Source organism: Pristiophorus japonicus, chromosome 10 (genome assembly GCF_044704955.1).
Source record: "Pristiophorus japonicus isolate sPriJap1 chromosome 10, sPriJap1.hap1, whole genome shotgun sequence".
NCBI classification, from domain to species: domain Eukaryota; kingdom Metazoa; phylum Chordata; class Chondrichthyes; family Pristiophoridae; genus Pristiophorus; species Pristiophorus japonicus.
In genome coordinates this window covers 221,769,232-221,795,564 of record NC_091986.1, presented here as the reverse complement: position 1 = coordinate 221,795,564, position 26,333 = coordinate 221,769,232, and the positions used below count along the sequence as shown (strand labels likewise).

Below are 26,333 nucleotides of genomic sequence, written 5' to 3'. Positions count from 1 at the left end.
CGCTCCCGACTGCTGCTCCTCCGACTGCTGCTCCTCCGACTGCTGCTCCTCCGACTGCTGCTCCCGACTGCTCCTCCGACTGCTGCTCCTCCGACTGCTGCTCCTCCGACTGCTGCTCCTCCGACTGCTGCTCCTCCGACTGCTGCTCCGACTGCTGCTCCTCCAACTGCTGCTCCTCCGACTGCTGCTCCTCCGACTGCTGCTCCTCCGACTGCTGCTCCTCCGACTGCTGCTCCCGACTGCTGCTCCTCCGACTGCTGCTCCGACTGCTGCTCCCGACTGCTGTTCCTCCGACTGCTGCTCCTCCGACTGCTGCTCCTCCGACTGCTGCTCCTCCGACTGCTGCTCCTCCAACTGCTGCTCCTCCGACTGCTCCTCCGACTGCTGTTCCTCCGACTGCTGTTCCTCCGACTGCTGCTCCTCCGACTGCTGCTCCTCCAACTGCTGCTCCTCCGACTGCTGTTCCTCCGACTGCTCCTCCGACTGCTGTTCCTCCGACTGCTGCTCCTCCGACTGCTCCTCCGACTGCTGTTCCTCCGACTGCTGCTCCTCCGACTGCTGCTCCTCCGACTGCTCCTCCGACTGCTGTTCCTCCGACTGCTGCTCCTCCGACTGCTGCTCCTCCGACTGCTGCTCCTCCGACTGCTCCTCCGACTGCTGCTCCTCCGACTGCTCCTCCGACTGCTGCTCCCGACTGCTGCTCCTCCGACTGCTCCTCCGACTGCTGCTCCCGACTGCTGCTCCTCCGACTGCTCCTCCGACTGCTGCTCCTCCGACTGCTCCTCCGACTGCTGCTCCTCCGACTGCTCCTCCGACTGCTGCTCCCGACTGCTGCTCCTCCGACTGCTCCTCCGACTGCTGCTCCTCCGACTGCTCCTCCGACTGCTCCTCCGACTGCTGCTCCTCCGACTGCTCCTCCGACTGCTCCTCCGACTGCTGTTCCTCCGACTGCTCCTCCGACTGCTCCTCCGACTGCTCCTCCGACTGCTGCTCCTCCGACTGCTCCTCCGACTGCTCCTCCGACTGCTGCTCCTCCGACTGCTCCTCCGACTGCTCCTCCGACTGCTGCTCCTCCGACTGCTCCTCCGACTGCTGCTCCTCCGACTGCTCCTCCGACTGCTCCTCCGACTGCTGCTCCGACTGCTGCTCCCGACTGCCGCTCCCGACTGCCGTGGGCCTTTTATAGGCCTCAAGCCTCCCGCTCCCCCTGGCTGCTCCCGACTGGGATTAGACTGGATGACCTTTTGTTGGACGGAGCAGATATAATGGTAAGTACTGCAGGGAATAGAATATGGCCAGGGTGATGATCTGGATTAGTGTCGATTGCCTGGATGGGTCGGAGAGGAATTTTCCCAGATTTTTTCTCCCTAAATTGGCCTGTGTTTTTATCTGGTTTTTGCCTCTCCCAGGAGATCACATGGCTCCGTGGGGTGGAGTGTAGAATGTTTCAGTATAAGTGGTGTCACAGTTGTGTGGGGCGGACTGGTTGGGCTGGGTGCTCTTTGCCTTTCCGTCATTGTTCGTAGGTTTATATGTAACCTTCAGGGCTGCTGACCGAGGGCCGTGCGGCTCTTTGTCGGCCGGTGCGGACACGATGGGCCGGAATGGCCTCATTCTGCGCTCTAAATTTCTATGTTTCTATATCGGGGTCTCGGGAGCCGTGTGATATATCGGGGTCTCTGTGTGATATATCGGGCTCTCACCGTGTGATATATCGGGACAAGAAGGGAAAGGAGGTGGGGTAGCTCTGTTAATAAAGGATGATATCAGGGCAGTTGTGAGAGACGATATTGGCTCTAATGAACAAAATGTTGAATCATTGTGGGTGGAGATTAGAGATAGTAAGGGGAAAAAGTCACTGGTGGACGGAGTTTATAGGCCCCCAAATAATAACTTCACGGTGGGGCGGACAATAATCAAGGGAATAATGGAGGCATGTGAAAAAGGAACGGCAGTAATCATGGGGGATTTTAACCTACATATCGATTGGTCAAATCAAATCGCACGGGGTAGCCTGGAGGAGGAATTCATAGAATGCATACGGGATTGTTTCTTAGAACAGTATGTTACAGAACCTACAAGGGAGCAAGCCATCTTAGATCTGGTCCTGTGTAATGACACAGGAATAATAAACAATCTCCTAGTAAAAGATCCTCTCGGAATGAGTGATCACAGTATGGTTGAATTTGTAATACAGATTGAGGGTGAGGAAGTAGTGTCTCAAACGAGTGTACTATGCTTAAACAAAGAGGACTACAATGGGATGAGGGCAGAGTTGGCTAAAGTAGACTGAGAACACAGACTAAACGGTGGCACAATTGAGGAACAGTGGAGTACTTTTAAGGAGCTCTTTCATAGTGCGTAACAAAAATATATTCCAGTGAAAAAGAAGGGCGGTAAGAGAAGGGATAACCAGTCGTGGATAACCAAGGAAATAAAGGAGAATATCAAATTAAAAACCAATGCGTATAAGGTGGCCAAAGTTAGTGGGAAAATAGAAGATTGGTAAAATTTTAAACGACAGCAAAGAATGACTAAGAAAGCAATAAAGAAAGGAAAGATAGATTATGAAGGTAAACTTGTGCAAAACATAAAAACGGATAGTAAAAACTTTTACAGATATATAAAACGGAAAAGAGTGACTAAAGTAAATGTTGGTCCCTTAGAAGATGAGAAGGGGGATTTAATAATGGGAAATGTGGAAATGGCTGAGACCTTAAACAATTATTTTGCTTCGGTCTTCACAGTGGAAGACACAAAATCCGTGCCAAAAATTGCTGGTCACAGGAATGTGGGAAGGGAGGACCTTGAGACAATCACTGTCACTAGGGGTGTAGTGCTGGACAGGCAAATGGGACTCAAGGTAGACAAGTTCCCTGGTCCTGATTAAATGCATCCCAGGGTATTAAAAGAGATGGCGGAAGTTATAGCAGATACATTTGTTATAATCTACCAAAATTCTCTGGACTCTGGGGAGGTACCAGCGGATTGGAAAGCAGCTAATGTAACGCCTCTGTTTAAAAAAGGGGGCAGACAAAAGGCAGGTAACTATAGGCTGGTTAGTTTAACATCTGTAGTGGGGAAAATGCTTGAAACTATCATTAAGGAAGAAATAGCGGGACATCTAGATAGGAATAGTGCAATCAAGCAGACGCAGCATGGATTCATGAAGGGGAAATCATGTTTAACTAATTTACTGGAATTCTTTGAGGATATAACGAGCATGGTGGATAGAGGTGTACCGATGGATGTGGTGTATTTAGATTTTCAAAAGGCATTCGATAAGGTGCCACACAAAAGGCTACTGCAGAAGATAAAGGTACGCGGAGTCAGAGGAAATGTATTAGCATGGATAGAGAATTGGCTGGCGAACAGAAAGCAGAGAGTCGGGATAAATGGGTCCTTTTCGGGTTGGAAATCGGTGGTTAGTGGTGTGCCACAGGGATCGGTGCTGGGACCACAACTGTTTACAATATACATAGATGACCTGGAAGAGGGGACAGAGTGTAGTGTAACAAAATTTGCAGATGACACAAAGATTAGTGGGAAAGTAGGTTGTGTAGAGGACACGGAGAGGCTGCAAAGAGATTTAGATAGGTTAAGCGAATAGGCTAAGGTTTGGCAGATGGAATACAATGTCGGAAAGTGTGAGGTCATCCACCTTGGGTGAAAAAAAACAGTAAAAGGGAATATTATTTGAATGGGGAGAAATTACAACATGCTGCGGTGCAGAGGGACCTGGGGGTCCTTGTGCATGAATCCCAAAAAGTTAGTTTGCAGGTGCAGCAGGTAATCAGGAAGACGAATGGAATGTTGGCCTTCATTGCGAGAGGGATGGAGTACAAAAGCAGGGAAGTCCTGCTGCAACTGTACAGGGTATTGGTGAGGCCGCACCTGGAGTACTGCGTGCAGTTTTGGTCACCTTACTTAAGGAAGGATATACTGGCTTTGGAGGGGGTGCAGAGATGATTCACGAGGCTGATTCCGGAGATGAGGGGGTTACCTTATGATGATAGATTGAGTAGACTGGGTCTTTACTCATTGGAGTTCAGAAGGATGAGGGGTGATCTTATAGAAACATTTAAAATAATGAAAGGGATAGACAGGATAGAGGCAGAGAGGTTGTTTCCACTGGTCGGGGAGACTAGAACTAGGGGGCACAGCCTCAAAATACGGGGGAGCCAATTTAAAACCGAGTTGAGAAGGAATTTCTTCTCCCAGAGGGTTGTGAATCTGTGGAATTCTCTGCCCAAGGAAGCAGTTGAGGCTAGCTCATTGAATGTATTCAAATCACAGATAGATAGATTTTTAACCAATAAGGGAATTAAGGATTACGGGGAGAGGACGGGTAAGTGGAGCTGAGTCCACGGCCAGATCAGCCATGATCTTGTTGAATGGCGGAGCAGGCTCGAGGGGCTAGATGGCCTACTCCTGCCTAATTCTTATGTTCTTATGTTCTTATGTCTCGAGGACTGTTATTTATCGGGGGTCTTTGGGGACTGTAATATATCGGGGGTCTTTGGGGACTGTGATATATCGGGAGTCTTTGGGGACTGTGATATATCGGGGGTCTTTGGGGACTGTGATATATCGGGAGTCTTTGGGGACTGTGATATATCGGGAGTCTTTGGGGACTGTTATATATCGGGGGTCTTTGGGGACTGTGATATATCGGGGGTCTTTGGGGACTGTTATATATCGGGGGTCTTTGGGGACTGTGATATATCGGGAGTCTTTGGGGACTGTTATATATCGGGGGTCTTTGGGGACTGTGATATATCGGGGGTCTTTGGGGACTGTTATATATCGGGGGTCTTTGGGGACTGTGATATATCGGGGGTCTTTGGGGACTGTTATATATCGGGGGACTTTGGGGACTGTGATATATCGGGGGTCTTTGGGGACTGTTATATATCGAGGGTCTTTGGGGACTGTGACATATCGGGGGTCTTTGGGGACTGTTATATATCGGGTGTCTTTGGGGACTGTGATATATCGGGAGTCTTTGAGGACTGTTATATATCGGGGGTCTCGCGGACCGTGCGATATTTCCCGGCTCTCGCGGACAGTGCGAGCTGTACTGGCCAGGCACTGACCTTTCCCCTTTGCCCCCACAGGCAGTCGCTCAGTGAGGTCACGGCCGCGTTGCGGGAACGGCTACATCGCTGGCAGCAGATAGAGATGCTTTGCCGGTTTCAAATTGTCAACAACCCCGGGATCAGCGCCCTGCACTCAGTGCTGAACATGGATCCAAGCTGGCTTGGACAGACGCGATCCACGCCCACACACTTCATCCTCACCGATGATCTGGATGATATGGAGGAGGAGCTCGTCACTCCAGTCACTCTCCAATGTAAGTCACAAACATTATTCACCACAAGAACCTTCAGGGACAGGCTCAACAGGTCCATCTCCCCCCCCCTCACCGTACCTCACCTTCTCCTCCCCCCCCCCCCCCCCCGCCATCCCTCAACCTCCCCTCACCATCCCTCAACCCCTCCTTCTCACCATTCCTCAACCCCCCCACACCATCCCTCAAACCATCCCTCACCATCCCTCAAACCCCTCCTTCTCCCCATCCCTCAACCCCTCCATCGCCCCATCCCTCAACCCCTCCATCGTCCCATCCCTCAACCCTCCCCTCACCATTCCTCAAACCCCCCCCTCTCCATCCCTCAAAACCATCCCTTCCATCCCTCATCCCCTCCATCCCTCAACCCCACCTTCTCACCATTCCTCAACCCCCCCACACCATCCCTCAAACCATCCCTCACCATCCCTCAAACCCCTCCATCTCCCCTTCCCTCAACCCATCCATCGTCCCATCCCTCAAACCCTCCATCGCCCCATCCCTCAACCTCTCCATCTCACCATTCCTCAAATCTCACCATCTCTCCAGATCCCTGAACCCAACAATCTCCACATCCCTCAACTTTCTTTCTCTCCCAAAACGTATCTAATTGACTCTTGACCCTGTTTATTCTGTCTGCTTCAATGACTCATTCCACAATTCTATTAAAGGCACAAAGTGCTGACTGGGTTTGTGCTGAGAGGCTGTGATGTGGCACCAGGCCGTACGAGGGAAGCCCCCGTTCCACACCTCCCCATTTCCCCCCCCCCCGCCCCGTTCTCCGTTCCCCATTCCCCCCTGTTCCCCGTTCCCCTCCGATTTCCCCGTTCCTCGTTCTCTCCGGTTTTCCGTTTTCCCTGTTTCCCCCCCCGCCCACCCTGTTCCCCATTCCCCCCCCGTTCCCCCATTCCCCGTTCTCCCCTGTTCCCCCGCTACCCCCGCCGTTGTTCCCCGTTCCCCGTTTCCCCCGCTACCCCCGCCGTTGTTCCCCGTTCCCCCAGTTCCCCCTTTGCCCCACTCTTCACTCCGCCCTTGTGAGTCGAGGCCTCGACTGGCTGGGTCCTGCTCTGTCCAATTCCTCCCTAAACTCTTCTGCCTCTTCACCTCAGCCTCCTTAAATCCCAGCTCCAACTGAGCTTCAGTTGCCCTTGCTGATCCCTCCTGCCCTGGCTCGATCCCTGTTCTCCACACCCTCGAGTGTGAAGCACCTTGCCTCACTCGCTCTACATTGGGGGTCCTGCATAAATCGAAGTTACTATCTTTACATGTGGGTGGCTCATGTCGTTTTAACCTCTTCTGGTCGAAGAAGTGTTTGGGGGAGGATGGAGAGGAGTAAAGGAGGGGCTAGATGGAACCATATAACACGATTAGGCCAATTGGCTCATCCTGTCTGTGCTAGCTCTCTGCCAGACCAACCAGAATCTAATCCCACCGCCCCGCTCTCCCCTCATAACCCGTGCTTGAAATGTTCACCAGCTCCTCCGTTAAAAGATGTCTTAGTCCCTGCCACCCCCCGGGGCACAGCATTCAACACTTCTCCATTTAACGAGATGTCCCCTAACCTCACACTCATTGATGATTGTAAATGCTGAGCCAGGCACGTGCTCATTGGGTAAGAAGGGTGGAGGGAGTGCCTCATGTAGTGGTGGTAGGGAGACAGGCCACCTAGAAGGACAAGGGCAGCAGGCGCATGGGAACACCACCACCTCCACGTTCCCCTCCCAGTCACACACCATCCTGACTTGGAAATGTATCGGCCGTTCCTTCATCGTCGCTGGGTCAAAACGTAGAAACATAGAAAATAGGTGCAGGAGTAGGCCATTCGGCCCTTCGAGCCTGCACCACCATTCAATACGATCATGGCTGATCATTCCCTCAGTACCCCTTTCCTGCTTTCTCTCCAAACCCCTTGATCCCTTTAGCCATAAGGGCCATATCTAACTCCCTCTTGAATATATCCAATGAACTGGCCTCAACGACTCTCTGCGGTAGGGAATTCCACAAGTTAACAACTCTGAGTGAAGAAGTTTCTCCTCATCTCAGTCCTAAATGGCTTACCCCTTATCCTGAGACTATGTCCCCTGGTTCTGGACTTCCCCAACATCGGGAACATTCTTCCTGCATCTAACCTGTCCAATCGCGTCAGAATTTTATATGTTTCTATGAGATCCCCTCTCATCCTTCTAAACGCCAGTGAATACAGGCCCAGTCAACATATGTCAGTCCAGCCATCCTGGGAATCAGTCTGGTGAACCTTCGCTGCACTCCCTCAATAGCAAGAATGTCCTTCCTCAGATTAGGAGACCAAAACTGAACACAATATTCCAGCTGGAGCCTCACCAAGGCCCTGTACAACTGCAGTAAGACCTCCCTGCTCCTATACTCAAATCCCCATACCATTTGCCTTCTTCACCGCCTGCTGTATCTGCATGCCAACTTTCAATGACTGATGAACCATGACACCCAGGTCTCGCTGCACATCCCCTTTTCAAAATCTGCCACCATTCAGATAATATTCTGCCTTCATGTTTTTGCCCCCAAGGTGGACAACCTCACAATTATCCACATTATACTGCATCTGCCACGTATTAGCCCACTCGCCTAACCTGTCCAAGTCACCCTGCAGCCTCTTAGCGTCCTTCTCACAACTCACACCGCCACCCAGTTTAATGTCATCTGCAACCTTGGAGATATTACATTCAATTCCTTCATCTAAATCATTAATGTATATTGTAAAGAGCTGGGGTCCCAGCACTGAGCCCTGCAGCACTCCACTAGTCACTGCCTGCCATTCTGAAAAGGACCCGTTTATCCTGGCTCTCTGCTTCCTGTCTGCCAGCCAGTTCTCTATCCACGTCAGTACATTACCCCCAATACTATGTGCTTTGATTTTGCACACCAATCTCTTGTGTGGGACCTTGTCAAAAGCCTTTTGAAAGTCCAAATACACCACATCCACTGGTTCTCCCTTGTCCACTCTACTAGTTACATCCTCAAAAATTCCAGATTTGTCAAGCATGATTTCCCTTTCATAAATCCATGCTGATTTGGACCAATCCTATCACTGCTTTCCAAATGCGCTGCTATTTCATCCTTAATAATTGATTCCAACATTTTCCCCACTACTGATGTCAGGCTAACCGGTCTATAATTACCCGCTTTCTCTCTCCCTCCCTTTTTAAAAAGTGGTGTTACATTAGCAACCCTCCAGTCCAGAGGAACTGATCCAAAGTCGATAGACTGTTGGAAAATTATCACCAATGTGTCCACTATTTCTATGGCCACTTCCTTAAGTACTCTGGGATGCAGACTATCAGGCCCTGGGGATTTATCAGCCTTCAATCCTGTCAATTTCCCGAACACAATTTCCCGCCTAATAAGGATATCCTTCAGTTCCTCCTCCTCACTAGACCCTCGGTCCCCTAGTACATCCGGAAGGTTATTTGTATCTTCCTTTGTGAAGACAGAACCATTTCTTTGTTCCCCATTATAAATTCACCCGAATCCGACTGCAAGGGACCTATGTTTGTCTTCACTAATCTTTTTCTCTTCACATATCTATAGAAGCTTTTGCAGTCAGTTTTTATGTTCCCGGCAAGCTTACTCTCATACTCTATTTTCCCCCTCTTAATTAAACCCTTTGTCCTCCTCTGCTGAATTCTAAATTTCTCCCAGTCCTCAGGTTTGCTGCTTTTTTTGGCCAATTTTTATGCTTCTTCCTTGGATTTAACACTATCCTTAATTTCCCTTGTTAGCCACAGTTGAGCCACCTTCCCCGTTTTATTTTTACTCCAGACAGGGATGTACAATTGTTGAAGTTCATCCATGTGATCATTAAAGATTTGCCATTGCCTATCCACCGTCAACCCTTTAAGTATCATTTGCCAGTCTATTCTAGCCATTCACGCCTCATACCGTCGAAGTTACCTTTCCTTAAGTTCAGGACCCTAGTTTCTGAATTAACTTTGTCCCTCTCCATCTTAATAATGAATTCTACCATATTATGGTCACTTTTCCCCGAGGGACCTCGCACAACAAGATTGCTAATTAGTCCCTTGTCATTACACATCACCCAGTCTAGGATGGCCAGCTCTCTGGTTGGTTCCTTGACATATAGGTCTAGGAAACCATCCCTAATACACTCCAGGAAATCCTCCTCCACCCCATTGCTACCAGTTTGGTTAGCCCAATCAATATGTAGATTACAGTCGCCCATGATAACTGCTGTACCTTTATTGCACACATCCCTTATTTCCTGTTTGATGCTGTCCCCAACCTCACTACTACTGTTTGGTGGTCTGTACACAACTTCCACTAGCGTTTTCTGCCCTTTGGTATTCCGCAGCTCCACCCATACCGATTCCACATCATCCAAGCTAATGTCCCTCCTTACTATTGCATTAATTTCATCTTTAACCAGCAATGCTACCCCGCCTCCTTTTCCTTTCTGTCTATCCTTTCCTAAATGTTGAATACCCCTGGATGTTGAGTTCCCAGCCTTGGTCACCCTGGAGCCATGTCTCCGTGATGCCAATCACATCGTATCCGTTAACTGCTATCTACGCAGTTAATTCATCCACCTTATTCCGAATACTCCTCGCATTGAGGCACAGAGCCTTCAGGCTTGTCTTTTTAACACACTTCGACCCTTTAGAATTTTGCTGTAATGTGGCCCTTTTTGTTTTTTGTCTTGGGTTTCTCTGCCCTCCACTTTTACTATTCTCCTTTCTCTCTTTTGCTTCTGTCTCCTTTTTGTTTCCCTCGGTCTCCCTGCATAGGTTCCCATCCCCTGCCATATTAGTTTAACTCCTCCCCAACAGCACTAGCAAACACTCCCCCTAGGACATTGGTTCCAGTCCTGCCCAGGTGCAGACCGTCCGGTTTGTACTGGTCCCACCTCCCCCAGAACCGGTTCCAATGTCCCAGGAATTTGAATCCCTCCCTGCTGCACCACTCATCAAGCCACGTATTCATCTGAGCTATCCTGCGATTCCTACTCTGACTAGCACGTGGCACTGGTAGCAATCCCGAGATTACTACTTTTGAGGTCCTACTTTTTAATCTATCTTCTAGCTCCCTAAATGCGTCTCGTAGGACTTCATCCCATTTTTTACCTATATCGTTGGTACCTATATGCACCACGACAACTGGCTGTTCACCCTCCCTTTTTAGAATGTCCTGCACCCGCTCCGAGACATCCTTGACCCTTGCACCAGGGAGGCAACATACCATCCTGGAGTCTCGATTGTGGCTGCAGAAACGCCTATCTATTCCCCTTACAATCGAATCCCCCATCACTATAGCTCTCCCACTCTTTTTCCTGCCCTCCTGTGCAGCAGAGCCACCTACAGTGCCATGAACTTGGCTGCTGCTGCCCTCCCCTGATGAGTCATCCCCCTCAACAGCACCCAAAGAGGTGTATCTGTTTTTCAGGGGGATGACCGCAGGGGACTCCTGCACTACCTTCCTTGCACTGCTCTTCCTGTTGGTCTTCCATTCCCTATCTGGCTGTGTACCCTTTACCTGCGGTAAGACCAACTCACTAAACGTGCTATTCACGTCATTCTCAGCATCGTGGATGCTCCAGAGTGAATCCACCTGCAGCTCCAGTGCCGCAATGCGGTCCGTCAGGAGCTGCGGGTGGATACACGTCCCGCACACGTAGTCGTCAGGGACAGCGGAAGCGGCCCTGACTTCCCACATAGTACAGGAGGAGTATAACACGTGTCCAAGCTCTCCTGCCATGACTTAACCCCGAGATAAACTTAATTTGGCAACAACAATGCTAAAGATTACTTACTGATAAAGAAAAGAAAAAAGAAAAGCTACTCACCAATCACCAGCCAATCACTTACCCCCTTGGCTGTGACATCATCTTTCGATTTCTTTCTACTTCTTTTTTGCCTCCCTGCTCCCTCCCTGGGCCTCCGACTCACCTCGCTGGTCCCCGAACTGCTGGGCCTTTTATTGTCTGCTGCCGCTCCGACTCCCACCTCTTCAACGCACCTCCCTAAATTCAGTTTGTAGAACCTCATCCCGTTTTTTACCTATATCGTTGGTACCTATATCCCCCTCCAAAATGTCCTGCAGCCACTCCGAGACATGGGGGGCAACATACCATCCTGGAGTCTCGATTGCGGCCGCAGAAACGCCTATCTATTCCCCTTACAAAAGAATACCCTATCACTATCGCTCTCCCACTCTTTTTCATTCATTTTTGTGCAGCAGAGCCATCCACGGTGCCATGAACTTGGCTGCTGTTCTCTCCCCTGATGAGTCATCCCCCCCCCCCCCCCCCCAACAGTACCCAAAACGGTGTATCTGTTTTGCAGTGGGATGACCGCAGGGGACCCCTGCACTACCTTCCTTCCACTGCTCTGCCTGATGGTCACCCATTCCCTATCTGCCTGCGTGTCCTTTACCTGCGGTGTGACCAACTCACTAAACGTGCTATTCACGACATCCTCAGCATGGCGGATGCTCCAGAGTGAATCCATGCGCAGCTCCAGTGCTGCAATGCGATCTGTCAGGAGCTGCAGCAGGATACACTTCCCGCACATGTAGTCGTCCAGCGTCCTGCGTTCCCACATAGCACAGGAGGAGCATGACACGTGTCCGAGCTCTCCTGCTATGACTTAACTCTTAGATTAACCTAATTTGGCAACAATGATAAAGGTTACCTACTGATAACGAAATAAAAAGAAGGAAAAAAAAATTAAATACTCACCAATCCACTTACCCGCTTGGCTGTGACGTCACCTTTTGATTTCTTTCTACTTCTTTGTTTATCTTCTGTCCCTGTCCCTGCACCAGCTAGCTTCCTTGACTCTCGGGCCTTTATAGACCTCTCACTCCCCGGACTCCCGCTTCTCGATCCTGGAACTCCCTCCCTAACAGCACTGTGGGAGAACCTTCACCACACGGACTGCAGCGGTTCAAGAAGGCAGCTCACCACCACCTTCTCAAGGGGCAATTAGGGATGGGCAATAAATGCCGGCCTTGCTAGCGATGCCCACCTGTAACGAATAAAAAAATAAATATTCAAGTACTTTTTAAATGTGGTGAGGGTTTCTGCCTCTACCACCCTTTCAGGCAGTGAGTTCCAGACCCCCACCACCCTCTGGGTGAAACAATTCCCCTCAAATCCCCTCTAAACCTCCCCCCAATTACTTTAAATCTATGTCCTCTGGTTGTTGACCCCTCTGCCAAGGGAAACAAGTCCTTCCTATCCACTCTATCCAGGCCCCTCACAATTTTATACACCTCAATCAGGTCTCCCCTCAGCCTCCTCTGTTCCAAAGAAAACAACCCTAGCCTATCCAGTCTTTCCTCATAGCTAAGATTCTCCAGTCCCGGCAACATCCTCGTAAATCTCCTCTGTACCCTCTCCGGTGCAAACTGTAATGTGGTGACCAGAACTGCACGCGGTACTCTAGCTGTGGCCACATGTGGTCGAGGCAGACACCCTCACCACATTTAAAAAGTACTTGGATATTTCTTTTTGTATTTGTTATGGGATGTGGGCATTGCTGCAAGGCTAGCATTTATCACCCATCCCGAATCACCCTTGAGAAAGGTGTACAGTTCTGGCATGACCCCCCCCCCGCTCTTGTGTGGTTGATTCCCACGCTGAGTGACTATTGCACCGAACATTCAGCTACAGGATGGGCTCGACGGGCCGATTGGCCTCGTTCAGTACTGCAACCTTTCTATGATTCGAGGACCTTTTATAAAGCGCCTCTCGCACCCACAGCAAATCTGACCCACACCACACCCATGACATGATTGCCCAGCCAAGGGCCCTCGTCTTGCCCCTCTGCCGTTTATAATCTCCCTTCTCCCACCCAGCCCCCAGCCAGCTCGCACCCCGTGACCAGTTAGCTGATTGCACGCCCTGTAGCCGTGAGGGTTTCAGCCAAGCCTGGCTGTGGGCGTGTTGAACTGCGTCCACAGGAGGTGTGATGGGCAGCCAGCGGTGTATCGTAGACTGCACTTTCAAACTTAGCATTGTGCCTGGGGGAGAGCATCTTAAGCAGTGCAACTTAAATCCCCAGTTGCTCTTCATAGAAACTTACAGCATTTGGGGCCCATCGTGTCCACGCCGGCCGATAAAGAGCTATCCAGCCTAATCCCTCTTTCCAAGCAGTTCATAAGAACGTAAGAAATAGGAGCAGGAGTCGGCCATACGGCCCCTCGAGCCTGCTCCGCCATTTAATACGATCATGGCTGATCTGATCATGGACTCAGCTCCACTTCCCCGTCCGCTCCCCATAACCCCTTATCGTTTAAGAAACTGTCTATCTCTGTCTTAAACTTATTCAATGTCCCAGCTTCCACAGCTCTCTGAGGCAGCGAATTCCACAGATTTACAACCCTCTGAGAGAAGAAATTCCTCCTCATCTCAGTTTTAAATGGGCGGCCCCCTTATTCTAAGAATTTGCCCCCTCGTTCCAGTCTCCCCCATCAGTGGAAACATCCTCTGCATCCACCGTGTAACTGGGTAACGGGGAGAGCTGCAGACTGATGTGAGGGGTGACGGAGTCGCTGGCTGTGTTGTGCGGTATATGTGAATATTTTCATGTTTTGTTTTACTTGGCTGGGAGCAGACATGGCATGGCTAATGGACCATAGAATCACTGACCGCTCCAGGAGCCCCCTGGACAATCTCTCCGCGTGGAGCTCCACTGGTTTGACATTATATATATATATATATCTGGATATATTTTGTTCTTTAATCACCACTTCCGCTTGGCACATCGGGGTATGCTGTGCTTCCTGGCGCTCTACATTTTGTGACTCTGAGCTGCTTCTCTTCTGCAGAAACCGGCGGGGTCAGGCGTGAGGGTAATTCTGGGTAGCCTGTTGCTTGTGTCACTGGGACAGTAATCCAGGGAGCGTGAGTTCAGATCCCACCAGGGCAGTTTGAGAGTTCGAATTCAGCTCCAAAAAATCTAGAAATAAAAAGCCGAGGTCGGTAAAAGTGACCATGAAGCTGTCGGATCATTGTGAGGAAACCCATCAGGTTCTCTGATGTCCTTTAGGGAAAGAAACCTGCCATCCTTAACAATGTTCCCTCTTTTATTTTGTACCTGCCCTGGGAGTGTTTGATGGGACAGTGTAGAGGGAGCTTTACTCTGTATCTAACCCCGTGCTGTACCTGCCCTGGGAGTGTTTGATGGGACAGTGTAGAGGGAGCTTTACTCTGTATCTAACCCCGTGCTGTACCTGCCCTGGGAGTGTTTGATGGGACAGTGTAGAGGGAGCTTTACTCTGTATCTAACCCCGTGCTGTACCTGCCCTGGGAGTGTTTGATGGGACAGTGTAGAGGGAGCTTTACTCTGTATCTAACCCCCGTGCTGTACCTGCCCTGGGAGTGTGTGATGGGACAGTGTAGAGAGAGCTTTACTCTGTATCTAACCCCGTGCTGTACCTGCCCTGGGAGTGTTTGATGGGACAGTGTAGAGGGAGCTTTACTCTGTATCTAACCCCGTGCTGTACCTGCCCTGGGAGTGTTTGATGGGACAGTGTAGAGGGAGCTTTACTCTGTATCTAACCCCCTGTACCTGCCCTGGGAGTGTTTGATGGGACAGTGTAGAGGGAGCTTTACTCTGTATCTAACCCCGTGCTATACCTGCCCTGGGAGTGTTTGATGGGACAGTGTAGAGGGAGCTTTACTCTGTATCTAACCCCGTGCTGTACCTGCCCTGGGAGTGTTTGATGGGACAGTGTAGAGGGAGCTTTACTCTGTATCTAACCCCCTGTACCTGCCCTGGGAGTGTTTGATGGGACAGTGTAGAGGGAGCTTTACTCTATCTAACCCCGTGCTGTATCTATTGTTATGTCTTGGATAAAGGGACAGACAAGATATTGCAAGCTCAAAGTAAGGTATGACCGTAGTCCTTTATTGCAGATCTCAGAGTGCCTCTCCAGCCTGTGAGGCCTCCTTATATACAGGTGCTCCCAAGGGATTGTGGGATCCCTGGAACTCCAGGATATAAGCCCACTGGTGGTTAGACATGGTAATTACAGGTTTACATACATTACACTTCACCACCCCCGCCCCAAAAAGTCAATAGTGTAACTATTTACAATGTGAGTCGATCTGGGACCATCCTTTTCCTGGTTGATCGTCTCGGTGCAAATGCTGGTGTTGGTGAGTCGTTTGTTGGGCCTTCGCTGGGCTGCTGTGCAGCTGGCCTTGCTGGGTTGCCTGGCATGGTGAGTCCCGCTGGGCTGCTGCGGGTGATGGGTTCTGCTTCGTGGTCAATCGCGGTGTCGGTTGTGTGTGTTGGAGGCTCGAAAAAGGTAGAGTCTATTGTGGGTTGTTCTGGATAGTCCGTAAATCTGAGTTTAGTTTGGTCTAGGTGTTTTCTGTCGGTGAGTCCATTTGCGAGTTTGACCACAAACACCCTACTCCCCTCTTTGACCAAAACAGTGCCAGCAAGCCACTTGGGACAATGTCCATAGTTCAACACAAATACAGGATCATTAATCTCAATTTCGCGTGACACATTTGCGCGATCATGATATGTATTTTGTTGAAGCCGCCTGCTCTCTACCTGTTCGTGTAGATCAGGGTGGACTAACGAGAGCCTTGCCTTAAGTGCCCTTTTTATGAGCAGTTCAGCGGGAGGGACCCCAGTGAGCGAGTGGGGTCTTGTGCAGTAACTCAGCAGGTCTCGGGATAAGTGAGTCTGCAGTGAGCCTTCAGTTACCCTTTTCAAGCTCTGCTTGATTGTTTGAACTGCTCGTTCTGCCTGACCGTTGGACGCTGGCTTAAACAGGGCAGATGTGACATGTTTGACCCCATTGCGGGTCATGAACTCCTTGAATTCGGCACTGGTAAAGCACGGCCCATTGTCACTCACAAGGACATCAGGCAGGCCGTGTGTGGCAAACATGGCCCGCAGGCTTTCAATGGTGGCAGCGAACGTTTTTGCCGACATTATCACACATTCAATCCATTTGGAGTACGCATCTACAACCACTAAAAACATTTTTCCCAAGAATGGGCCTGCATAGTCGACATGAACCCTAGACCACAGTTTGGAGGGCCAGGACCATAAACTTAGTGGCGGTCCCTGGGTACATTGCTTAACTGGGAACATGTATTACATTTGTGCACACAGGAGTCTAAGTCTGCATCGATACCGGGCCACCACACGTGGGATCTGGCTATCGCTTTCATCATTACAATGCCTGGGTGGGTACTATGGAGATCACTAATGAAAGTGTCCCTGCCCTTTTTTGGCACAATTACCTGATTACCCCATAGGAGGCGGTCTGCCTGTATAGACATTTCATCTTTGCACCGCTGGTACGGCTTTATTTCTTCCTGCATCTCTAACGGGACACTAGACCAACTCCCGTGGAGCACACAGTTTTTTACTAAGGACAGTAAGGGGTCCTGGGTCGTCCAGGTTCTAATCTGTCGGGCGGTAACGGGTGATTGCTCACTCTTGAATGCTTCCATTACCATAACTAAATCTGCCGGCTGTGCCATCTCCACCCCGGTGGTGGGCAATGGTAGTCTACTGAGAGCATCGGCACAGTTTTCTGTGCCTGGCCTGTATGCGGACAACGTGAGCGCCCATGCATGAGGGCCGATGCATTCGTATTTATCCCCTTATTTTCAGAAAAGAGGGATATCAGTGGCTTATGGTCGACTTCCAATTCAAATTTGAGCCCGAACAGATATTGATGTGTTTTCTTTACCCCGTAAACACACACTAACGCTTCTTTTTCGATCATACTGTGGGCCCTCTCAGCCTTAGACAGACTTCTGGATGCATAAGCAACCGGTTGTAATTTCCCAGATTCATTAGCTAGTTGCAACACACACCCGACACCATATGACGACGTATCACATGCTAGTACCAAACGTTTACATGGATCGTACAACACAAGCAATTTGTTTGAACATAACAGCTTCCTAGCTTTCTCAAAGGCATTTTCTTGGCTTTTACCCCAGACACATTCATCTCCCTTACGCAGTAAAGAGTGCAGGGATTCTAACAATGTGCTAAGACCCGGTAAGAAGTTACCAAAATAGTTCAGGAGTCCTAGAAACGACCGCAGCTCCGTCACGTTCTGTGATCTCGGTGCGTTCTTGATTGCCTCCATCTTTGAATCGGTGGGCCTAATGCCGTCTGCCGCGATTCTTCTCCTCAGGAACTCCACTTCAAGTGCCAGGAAAACGCACTTCGAACGTTTTAGCCTGAGCCCCACACAATTAAGCCGACTAAGAACCTCCTCCAGGTTCTGCAGATGCTCGACGGTGTCCCGACCTGTAACCAAGATGTTGTCCTGGAAGACCATGGTACGCAGGACTGACTTCAGCATGCTTTCTGCGACCGATCGGATCCCCAACGGGCATCTGTTGTAAATGAAGAGACCTTTGTGCGTGTTGATGCAGGTGAGGCCTTTCGAAGATTCCTCCAGCTCCTGCGTCATGTAGGCCGAGGTCAAGACCAGCTTCGTGAACGTTTTCCCTCCCGCCAGCATCACAAATAGGTCATCTGTCTTTGGTAGCGAGTATTGATCCTGCAGTGAGAAACGATTGATAGTTACATTGTAATCACCACAGATTCTGACGGTGCCATCTCCCTTGAGGACTGGAACAATCGGTCTGGCTCACTCATTGAATTCGATTGGCGAAATGATGCCCTCTCGTTGCAGCCTGTCCAGCTCGATCTCCACCCTCTCTCTCATCATATACAGTACCGCTCTCGCCTTGTGATGGATGGGTCGCGCCCCCGGAATCAAATGTATCTGCACTTTTGGTCCTTGGAACTTCCCGATGCCTGGTTCAAACAGCAAGGGGAACTTGCTTAGGACCTGGGCACATGAGGTGTCGTTGATGGACGAAAGCGCTCGGACATCGTCCCAGTTCCAGCGTATCCCAGCCACCTCCTGCCGAACAGCATAGGGCCATCGCCCGGTACCACCACAGTGGTAACTTGTGCACCGCTCCATCGTAGGAGACCTTTACGGTAGCACTGCCGATTATAGGAATCAGTTCCTTTGTGTACATTCTAAGTTTTGTATGAATGGGAGTCAGGACTGGCCTTGCTGCACCACAATTTATCGAAAGTCTTTTTGCTCATTATGGACTGGCTTGCGCCTGTGTCCAGCTCCATGGACACCGGGAGTCCATTTAATTCAACCTTCAGCATAGTCGGGGGACACTTTGTGGTAAATGTGTGCACCCCATATACCTCTGCCTCCTCGGTCTGAGGCTTTGGTTCATCATGATCCACCGTGGATCTGTCCTCCTCTGCAACATGGTGGTTTGCAGGATTAGCAGGGTTTGCAGCTCGACTGCACATGCGTTGGAGCTGTCCCATTGTTCCACAATCTTTGCAAACGTATCCTTTGAAACGGCATGAATGGAATCGATGATCACCCCCGCAGCACCAACAAGGTGTTAATGGCCTTGTATTCACCACCCTTGATGGCGGATCTGAGTCATATGCGGAGGTGCAGCTACAGGCGTGTAAGTCCTGCCATGTACATTTCGATTCGAAAACAACATTACTTTGTTCACAATACTTGCAGCAGCACTAGTGTGCTGGGAAATTTGTTTGGTATTGTCACTGGTGGAGATAAACGCCTGGGCTGTCACTATGGCTTTACTCAAGTTTGGGGTCTCTACAGTCAAAAGTTTGCGACGTATTACTTCATGGCCAATGCCAAGTACAAAGAAGTCCCTGAGCATGTGTTCCAAGTGTCCTTCAAATTCGCAATGTCCTGCAAGGTGCCTGGCCTTCAGACCTATTGTACGTGTAGAACCGATACCCCGCCATCTGAACGCTTTCCTTCGGGTTTAGATGTTCCCGGACAGTGTGCACAACTCATCGTACGACTTGTCTGTGGGTTTTGCTGGAGTGAGCAAGTTTTTCATGAAATCATACATTAGTGCCTCGCAAACTGTGAGGAGGATCGCCCTTCGTTTGGCAGCATTCGCTTCTCCTTCCAGCTCGTTGGCCACGAGGTATTGGTCAAGTTGTTCCATGAAGGTTTCCCAATCATCTCCCTCCGAAAATTTCTCCAGGATGCCCATAGTTCTCTGCATTGTTGCGTTAGGGTTCGTTATCGGTATCTCGTCGCCAGTTGTTATGTCTTGGATAAAGAGTCAGACTTTGATAGTGCAAGCTCAAAGTAAGTGTGACCGTAGTCCTTTAGTACAGATCTCAGAGTGCCTCTCCAGCCTGTGAGGCCTCCTTATATACAGGTGCTCCCAAGGGATTGTGGGATCCCTGGAACTCCAGGGGCTAAGCCCTCTGGTGGTTAGACTTGGTAATTACAGGTTTACATACACAACACCTGTCCTGAGAGTGTTTGGGCCAGTGTGGAGGGAGCTTTACTCTGTATCTAACCCCGTGCTGTACCTGCCCTGGGAGTGTTTGATGGGACAGTGTGGAGGGAGCTTTACTCTGTATCTAACCCCCGTGCTGTACCTGCCCTGGGAGTGTTTGATGAGACAGTGTAGAGGGAGCTTTACTCTGTATCTAACCCCCTGTACCAGCCCTGGGAGTGTTTGATGGGACAGTGTAGAGGGAGCTTTACTCTATCTAATCCCGTGCTGTATTTGCACTGGGAGTGTTTGATGGGACAGTGTAGAGGGAGCTTTACTCTGTATCTAACCCGTGCTGTACCTGCCCTGGGAGTGTTTGATGGGACAGTGTAGAGGGAGCTTTACTCTGTATCTAACACTCTCTGTACCTGCTCTGGGAGTGTTTGATGGGACAGTGTAGAGGGAGCTTTACTCTGTATCGAACCCCGTGCTGTACCTGCCCTGGGAGTGTTTGATGGGACAGTGTAGAGGGAGCTTTACTCTGTATCTAACCCGTGCTGTACCTGCCCTGGGAGTGTTTGATGGGACTGTGTAGAGGGAGCTTTACTCTGTATCTAACACTCTCTGTACCTGCTCTGGGAGTGTTTGATGGGACAGTGTAGAGGGAGCTTTACTCTGTATCGAACCCCGTGCTGTACCTGCCCTGGAAGTGTTTGATGAGACAGTGTAGAGGGACCTTTACTCTGTATCTAACCCCGTGCTGTACCTGTCCTGGGAGTGTTTGATGGGACAGTGTAGAGGGAGCTTTACTCTGTCTCTAACCCGTGCTGTACCTGCCCTGGGAGTGTTTGATGGGACAGTGTAGAGGGAGCTTTACTCTGTCTCTAACCCGTGCTGTACCTGCCCTGGGAGTGTTTGATGGGACAGTGTAGAGGGAGCTTTACTCTGTCTCTAACCCGTGCTGTACCTGCCCTGGGAGTGTTTGATGGGACAGTGTAGAGGGAGCTTTACTCTGTATCTAACCCCCTGTACCTGCCCTGGGAGTGTTTGATGGGACAGTGTAGAGGGAGCTTTACTCTGTATCTGACCCCGTGCTGTACCTGCCCTGGGAGTGTTTGATGGGACAGTGTAGAGGGAGATTTACTCTGTATCTAACCCGTGCTGTACCTGCCCTGAGAGGGTTTGTTTAACCACGTGCAGATCATTATCCTGTGCCCACCTGAGGGTAGCAGTCAGTGGGCACAGTCTGTGGCAGGGCCAAGACGTCCAGTCCAAGAAAGGATTGCAAAGCCTTTGGAGGCTTAACATCGGAATATTAGCTGCAATGCCAAAACAGCAGCCGCTTTAAATGTCACGATTGCTGCTTCTCTGGTCACTTGCTCTGTTGCTAAATTCCGTTGCGTGAAAAAATTTGTTCTAAACTTCCCTTTACATCTCTAGCACCAGTCCTGAGCGCTGCCTCAACTCGTTACTAGTTTCTTCACGTAGCTTAGAACACCGAATGCTTCAGCACAGGCTGGTTATGAGGTCGAGTTTCGAAGACTTTAGAAGGTAGTTGGCTCATTATTTGTAAAGGAAGATTGTGAAAGAGAGGTGGAACGGCAATGGGATTAGAGTGGGCAAATTCGCTGGCTGTTAAAATGCAAACTCTTCGCTGGAGAGTGTGTAATGATTCTCGAGCAAGGATCGACTGTGGCCCAGTGGGCATCACTCTCGCTTCGGAGTCAGAAGGTTGTAGGTTCAAGTCCCACGTCAGAGCCCCATAACCAGGCACTGCACTCCAGTACAGTACTGAGGGAGTGCCGCACTGTCGGAGGGGCAGTACTGAGGGAGCGGCGCACTGTCGGAGGGGTAGTACTGAGGGAGCATCGTACTGTCGGAGGGGTAGTACTGAGGGAGCGCCGCACTGTCGGAGGGGTAGTACTGAGGGAGCGCCGCACTGTCGGAGGGGTAGTACTGAGGGAGCGCCGCACTGTCGGAGGGGCAGTACTGAGGGAGTGCTGCACTGTCGGAGGGGCAGTACTGAGGGAGCGCCGCACTGTCGGAGCGGCAGTACTGAGGGAGTGCAAGTGACTACACACTTCAAAAGTACTTGTGAAGTGCTTTGGGATGTCCTGAAAGGTGATAGATGATGACAAGTTATTTCCTTTGGATAACCCAATATTAAATTGTTGAACAGTGGCAACAGTGCAGACATTTTTGCAACTGGCAGTATAGTGAGTGACCAGAGTCCCGGTGCCTGTTGGAGTTAAGCTCAGTCACCATCTCCAGGGTGTCAGGGGCAGCGTTCCCCCACGTGACCGTGACACACCCCCCTACCCCCGACCCCCATCCCCACTACTCCCATACCCACCCACACCCACACACCCCACCCCCATGTGTGACGTGCGATCGAGTTGCTGCAACACTAGGCACCGACTAACCTCCGCATCACGAGACAGGGGAAAGCCCCTTTCAGGGTGATCCAGCTCCGACACACTGCCCTCCCTCCGCCCCCCAGCCCGGGGTGATGGCAGCATTACCCTGGCAACTGGGACTTGCCGTTCCCTCTGGTTGCCGAGGGGTTGACCGATCCCAGGACAGCGTTTGATCCCCTCGTTTACTGGAGTGTACCTTTCAAGGTAAGTCGTCCTGTGGAGGGAGGATGGGGAACCCGAACCACACTGTCAGTCACAGCCCCTCCCATCGTCACACCTCTCCCATTATATCCCCCCATTCCTCTCCCCCGCCATCCCTCTCCCTCTCCCTCTCCCTCCCCTCTCCTCCCCCAATACCTCTCCCTCCCCCCTCCCGCTTCCCCCCCTTCCCCCTCTTCCCCCCCCTCTTCCCCCCTCCCTCCCCCTCCCTCTCCCCCCTTCCCTCTTCCCCCCCCCTCTTCCCTCCTCCTCCTCTTCCCCCCCCTCCCATCCTCTTCCCCCCCCTCCCTCTTCCTCCCCCTCCCTCCCTCTTCCCCCCTCCCTCTTCCCCCCCCTCCCTCTTCCCCCCCTCCCTCTTCCCCCCCTCCCTCTTCCCCCCCTCCCTCTTCCCCCCCCTCCCTCCCTCTTCCCCCCCCCTCCCTCTTCCCCCCCTCCCTCCCTCTTCTCCCCTCCCTCCCTCTTCCCCCCCCTCCCATCATCTTCCTCCCCCCTTCCTCTACCCCCCCCTCTTCCCCCCCCTCCCTCCCTCTTCCCCCCCCCCTCCTTCCCTCTTCCCACCCCTCCCTCCCTCCCTCTTCCCCCCCCCCTCCCTCCCTCTTCCCCCCCTCCCTCCCTCTTCCCCCCCCCTCCCTCCCTCTTCCCCCCTCCTCCCTCCCTCTTCCCCCCCCCTCCCTCCCTCTTCCCCCCTCCTCCCTCCCTCTTCCCCCCCTCCCTCCCTCTTCCGCCCCCCTCCCTCTTCCCCCACCCCTCCCGCCCCCCTCCCTCTTCCCCCCTCTTCCCCCCCCCTCCCTCTTCCCCCCTCCCCCCCCTCCCTCTTCCCCCTCTCTTCCCCCCCCTCCCTCTTCCCCCCCCTCCCTCTTCCCCCCCTCCCTCCCTCTTCCCCCCTCCCTCCCTCTTCCCCCCCTCCCTCCCTCTTCCCCCATCCCTCCCTCTTCCGCCTCCCTCTTCCCCCCCCTCCCTCTCCCCCCCTCCCTCTTCCCCCCCCCCCTCTTCCCCCCTCCCTCCCGCTTCCCCCTCCCTCCGTCTTCCCCCTCCCTCTTCCACCTCTCTTCCCCCCCCCTCCCTCTTCCCCCCCCTCCCTCCCTCTTCCCCCCCTCCCTCCCTCTTCCCCCCCCTCCCTCTTCCCCCCCCTCCCTCTTCCCCCCTCCCTCTTCCCCCCTCCCTCTTCCCCCCTCCCTCCCTCCCTCTTCCCCCCCTCCCTCCCTCCTCTCCCCCCCCTCCCTCCCCCTCCCTCTTCCCCCCCTCCCTCTTCCCCCCCCTCCCTCTTACCCCCCCCTCCCTCTTCCCCCCCCTCCCTCTTCCCCCCCTCCCTCTTCCCCCCCTCCCTCCCTCTTCCTCCCCCTCCCTCCCTCTTTCCCCTTCCCTCCCTCCTTCCCCCTCCCTCCCTCTTCCCTCCCTCCCTCCTCTCCCCCCCCTCCCTCCCTCTTCCCCCCCCTCCCTCCCTCTTCCCCCCTCCCTCCTTCTTCCCCCCCCCCTCCCTCTTCCCCCCTCCCTCCTTCTTCCCCCCCCCTCCCTCTTCCCCCCTCCTCCTTCTTCCCCCCCCTCCTCTTCCCCTCCCTCCTTCTTCCTCCCCCTCCCTCCTTCTCCCCCCCCTCCCTCCCTCCCCTCCCTCTTCCCCCCTCCCTCCCTCCCTCTTCCCCCCTCCTCCCTCTTCACCCCCCTCCCTCTTACCCCCCCCCTCCCTCCCTCTTCACCCCCCTCCCTCCTCTTTCCCCCCCTCCCTCCCCTCCTCCCTCTTCACCCCCCTCCCTCCCTCTTCCCCCCCCTCCCTCCCTCTTCCCCCCCTCCTACCTCTCCCTCCCCCCTCCCTCTTCCCCCCTCCCTCTCCCTCCCCCCTCCCTCCCTCCCTCCCTCTCCCTCCCTCTTCCCCTCCCTCCCTCTTCCCCTCCCTCCCTCCCTCTTCCCTCTCCCTCCCTCTTCCCCCTCCCTCCCTCTTACCCCCCCACCTCCCTCCCTCCCTCTTACCCCCCACCTCCCTCCCTCCCTCTTCCCCCCCCTTCCTCCCTCCCTCTTCCCCCCCCTTCCTCCCTCCCTCTTCCCCCCCTCCCTCCCTCCCTCTTCCTCCCTCCCTCTTCCCCCCCTCCCTCCCTCCCTCTTCCCCCCCCCTCCCTCCCTCCCACTTCCCCCCCCCACCCTCCCTCTTCCCCCCCCCCACCCTCCCTCTTCCCCCCTCCCTCCCTCCCTCTTCCCCCCTCCCTCCCTCTCTCTTCCCCCCCCTCCCTCTTCCCCCCCTCCCTCTTCCCCCCTCCCTCCCCTCCCTCTTCCCCCCCTCCCTCTTCCCCCCCTCCCTCTCCCCCCCCCTCCTCCTGCCCTCCCTCCTCCCCCTCCCTCTTCCCCCCCTCCCTCTTCCCCCCCCCTCCCTCTTCCTGCTCCCTCCCTCTTCCCCCCCTCCCTCCCTCTTCCCCCCCTCCCTCTTCCCCTCTTCCCCCCCCTCCCTCTTCCCCCCCTCCCTCCCTCTTCCCCCCCCTCCCTCTTCCTCCCCCTCCCTCTTCCCCCCCTTCCTCCTTCTCCCCCCCCCCCTCCCTCCTTCTTCCCCCCCTCCCTCCTTCTTCCCCCCCCTCCCTCCTTCTTCCCCCCCTCCCTCCTTCTTCCCCCCCTCCCTCCTTCTTCCCCCCCTCCCTCCTTCTTCCCCCCCCTCCCTCCTTCTTCCCCCCCTCCCTCCTTCTTCCCCCCCTCCCTCCTTCTTCCCCCCCTCCCTCCTTCTTCCCCCTCCCTCCTTCTTCCCCCTCCCTCCCTCTTCCCCCCCTCCCTCCCTCTCCCCCCCTCCCTCCCCCCCCTCCCTCCCCCACTCCCTCCCTCTCCCTCCCCCACTCCCTCCCTCTCCTCCCCCACTCCCTCCCTCTCCTCCCCCCTCCCTCTTCCCCCCCTCCCTCCCTCTTACCCCCCATCCCTACCTCTTCCCCCCTCCCTCCCTCTTCCCCCCCTCCCTCCCTCTTCCCCCCCTCCCTCCCTCTTCCCCCCTCCCTCCCTCTTCTTCCCCTCCCTCCCTCTTCCCCTCCCTCCCTCTTCCCCCCTCCCTCTTCCCCTCCCTCCCTCCCTCCCTCTTCCCCCCCTCCCCTCCCTCCCTCTTTCCCCCTCCCTCCCTCCCTCTTCCCCCCCTCCCTCCCTCCCTCTTCCCCCCCTCCCTCCCTCCCTCTTCCCCCCCTCCCTCCCTCCCTCTTCCCCCCCTCCCTCCCTCCCTCTTCCCCCCCTCCCTCCCTCCCTCTTCCCCCACTCCATCCCTCCCTCTTCCCCCCGCATCCCTCCCTCCCTCTTCCCCCCGCATCCCTCCCTCCCTCTTCCCCCCCCTCCCTCCCTCCCTCTTCCCCCCCTCCCTCCCTCTTCCCCCCCTCCCTCCCTCTTTCCCCCCTCCCTCCCTCTTTCCCCCCTCCCTCCCTCTTTCCCCCTCCCTCCCTCTTTCCCCCCCTCCCTCCCTCTTTCCCCCCCTCCCTCCCTCTTTCCCTCCCTCTTGACCCCCTCCCTCCCTCTTTCCCCCCCTCCCTCCCTCTTTCCCCCCCTCCCTCCCTCTTTCCCCCCCTCCCTCCCTCTTCCCCCCCCTCCCTCCCTTCCCCCCCCCTCTTCCCCCCCCTCCCTCCCTTCCCCCCCCTCCCTCTTCCCCCCCCTCCCTCCCTTTCCCCCCCCTCCTCTCTCTTCCCCCCCTCCCTCTTCCCCCCCCTCCTCTCTCTTCCCCCCCCCCCCTCCCTCTTCCCCCTCCCTCTTCTCCCTCCCTCTTCTCCCTCCCTCCTCCCTCCCTTCCTCCCCCGCTCCCTCTTCCCCCCTACCTCCCTCCTCCCCGCTCCCTCTTCCCCCCCTCCCTCTTCCCCTCCTCTTCCCCTCCCTCCCTCCCTCCCCCCCTCCCTCCCTCCTCCCGCGCTCCCTCTCCCCCCCCCTCCCTCCTCCCTCCCTCCTCCCCCGCTCCCTCTTCCCCCCCCTCCCTCTTCCCCCCCTCTTCCCCCCCTCCCTCTTCCCCCCTCCCCTCTTCCCCCCTCCCTCTTCACCGCCCTCCCTCTTCCCCCCCCTCCTCCCTCCCTCCCTCCCTCCCTTTTCCCCCTCCCTCCCTTTTCCCCCTCCC

General features: G+C 53.7%; 1 protein-coding gene across 12 annotated transcripts in view; it reads left to right on the top strand.

Annotated features, from left to right (window-relative positions):
* Window positions 1-26,333, top strand: part of stim1b (stromal interaction molecule 1b) — a 238,353-nt gene that overhangs the window by 197,620 nt on the left and 14,400 nt on the right. For 8 of the 12 annotated variants that reach the window (XM_070892617.1, XM_070892621.1, XM_070892616.1 and 5 more), the window contains 2 exons: window positions 5,118-5,353; window positions 13,957-14,037. In XM_070892617.1, coding sequence (XP_070748718.1) covers window positions 5,118-5,353; window positions 13,957-14,037 — 317 coding nt within the window. Of the gene's footprint in view, window positions 1-5,117; window positions 5,354-13,956; window positions 14,038-21,086; window positions 21,198-26,333 lie in introns of all 12 variants that reach the window. The other 4 variants (XM_070892623.1, XM_070892622.1, XM_070892618.1 and 1 more) reach the window with 2 other exon arrangements.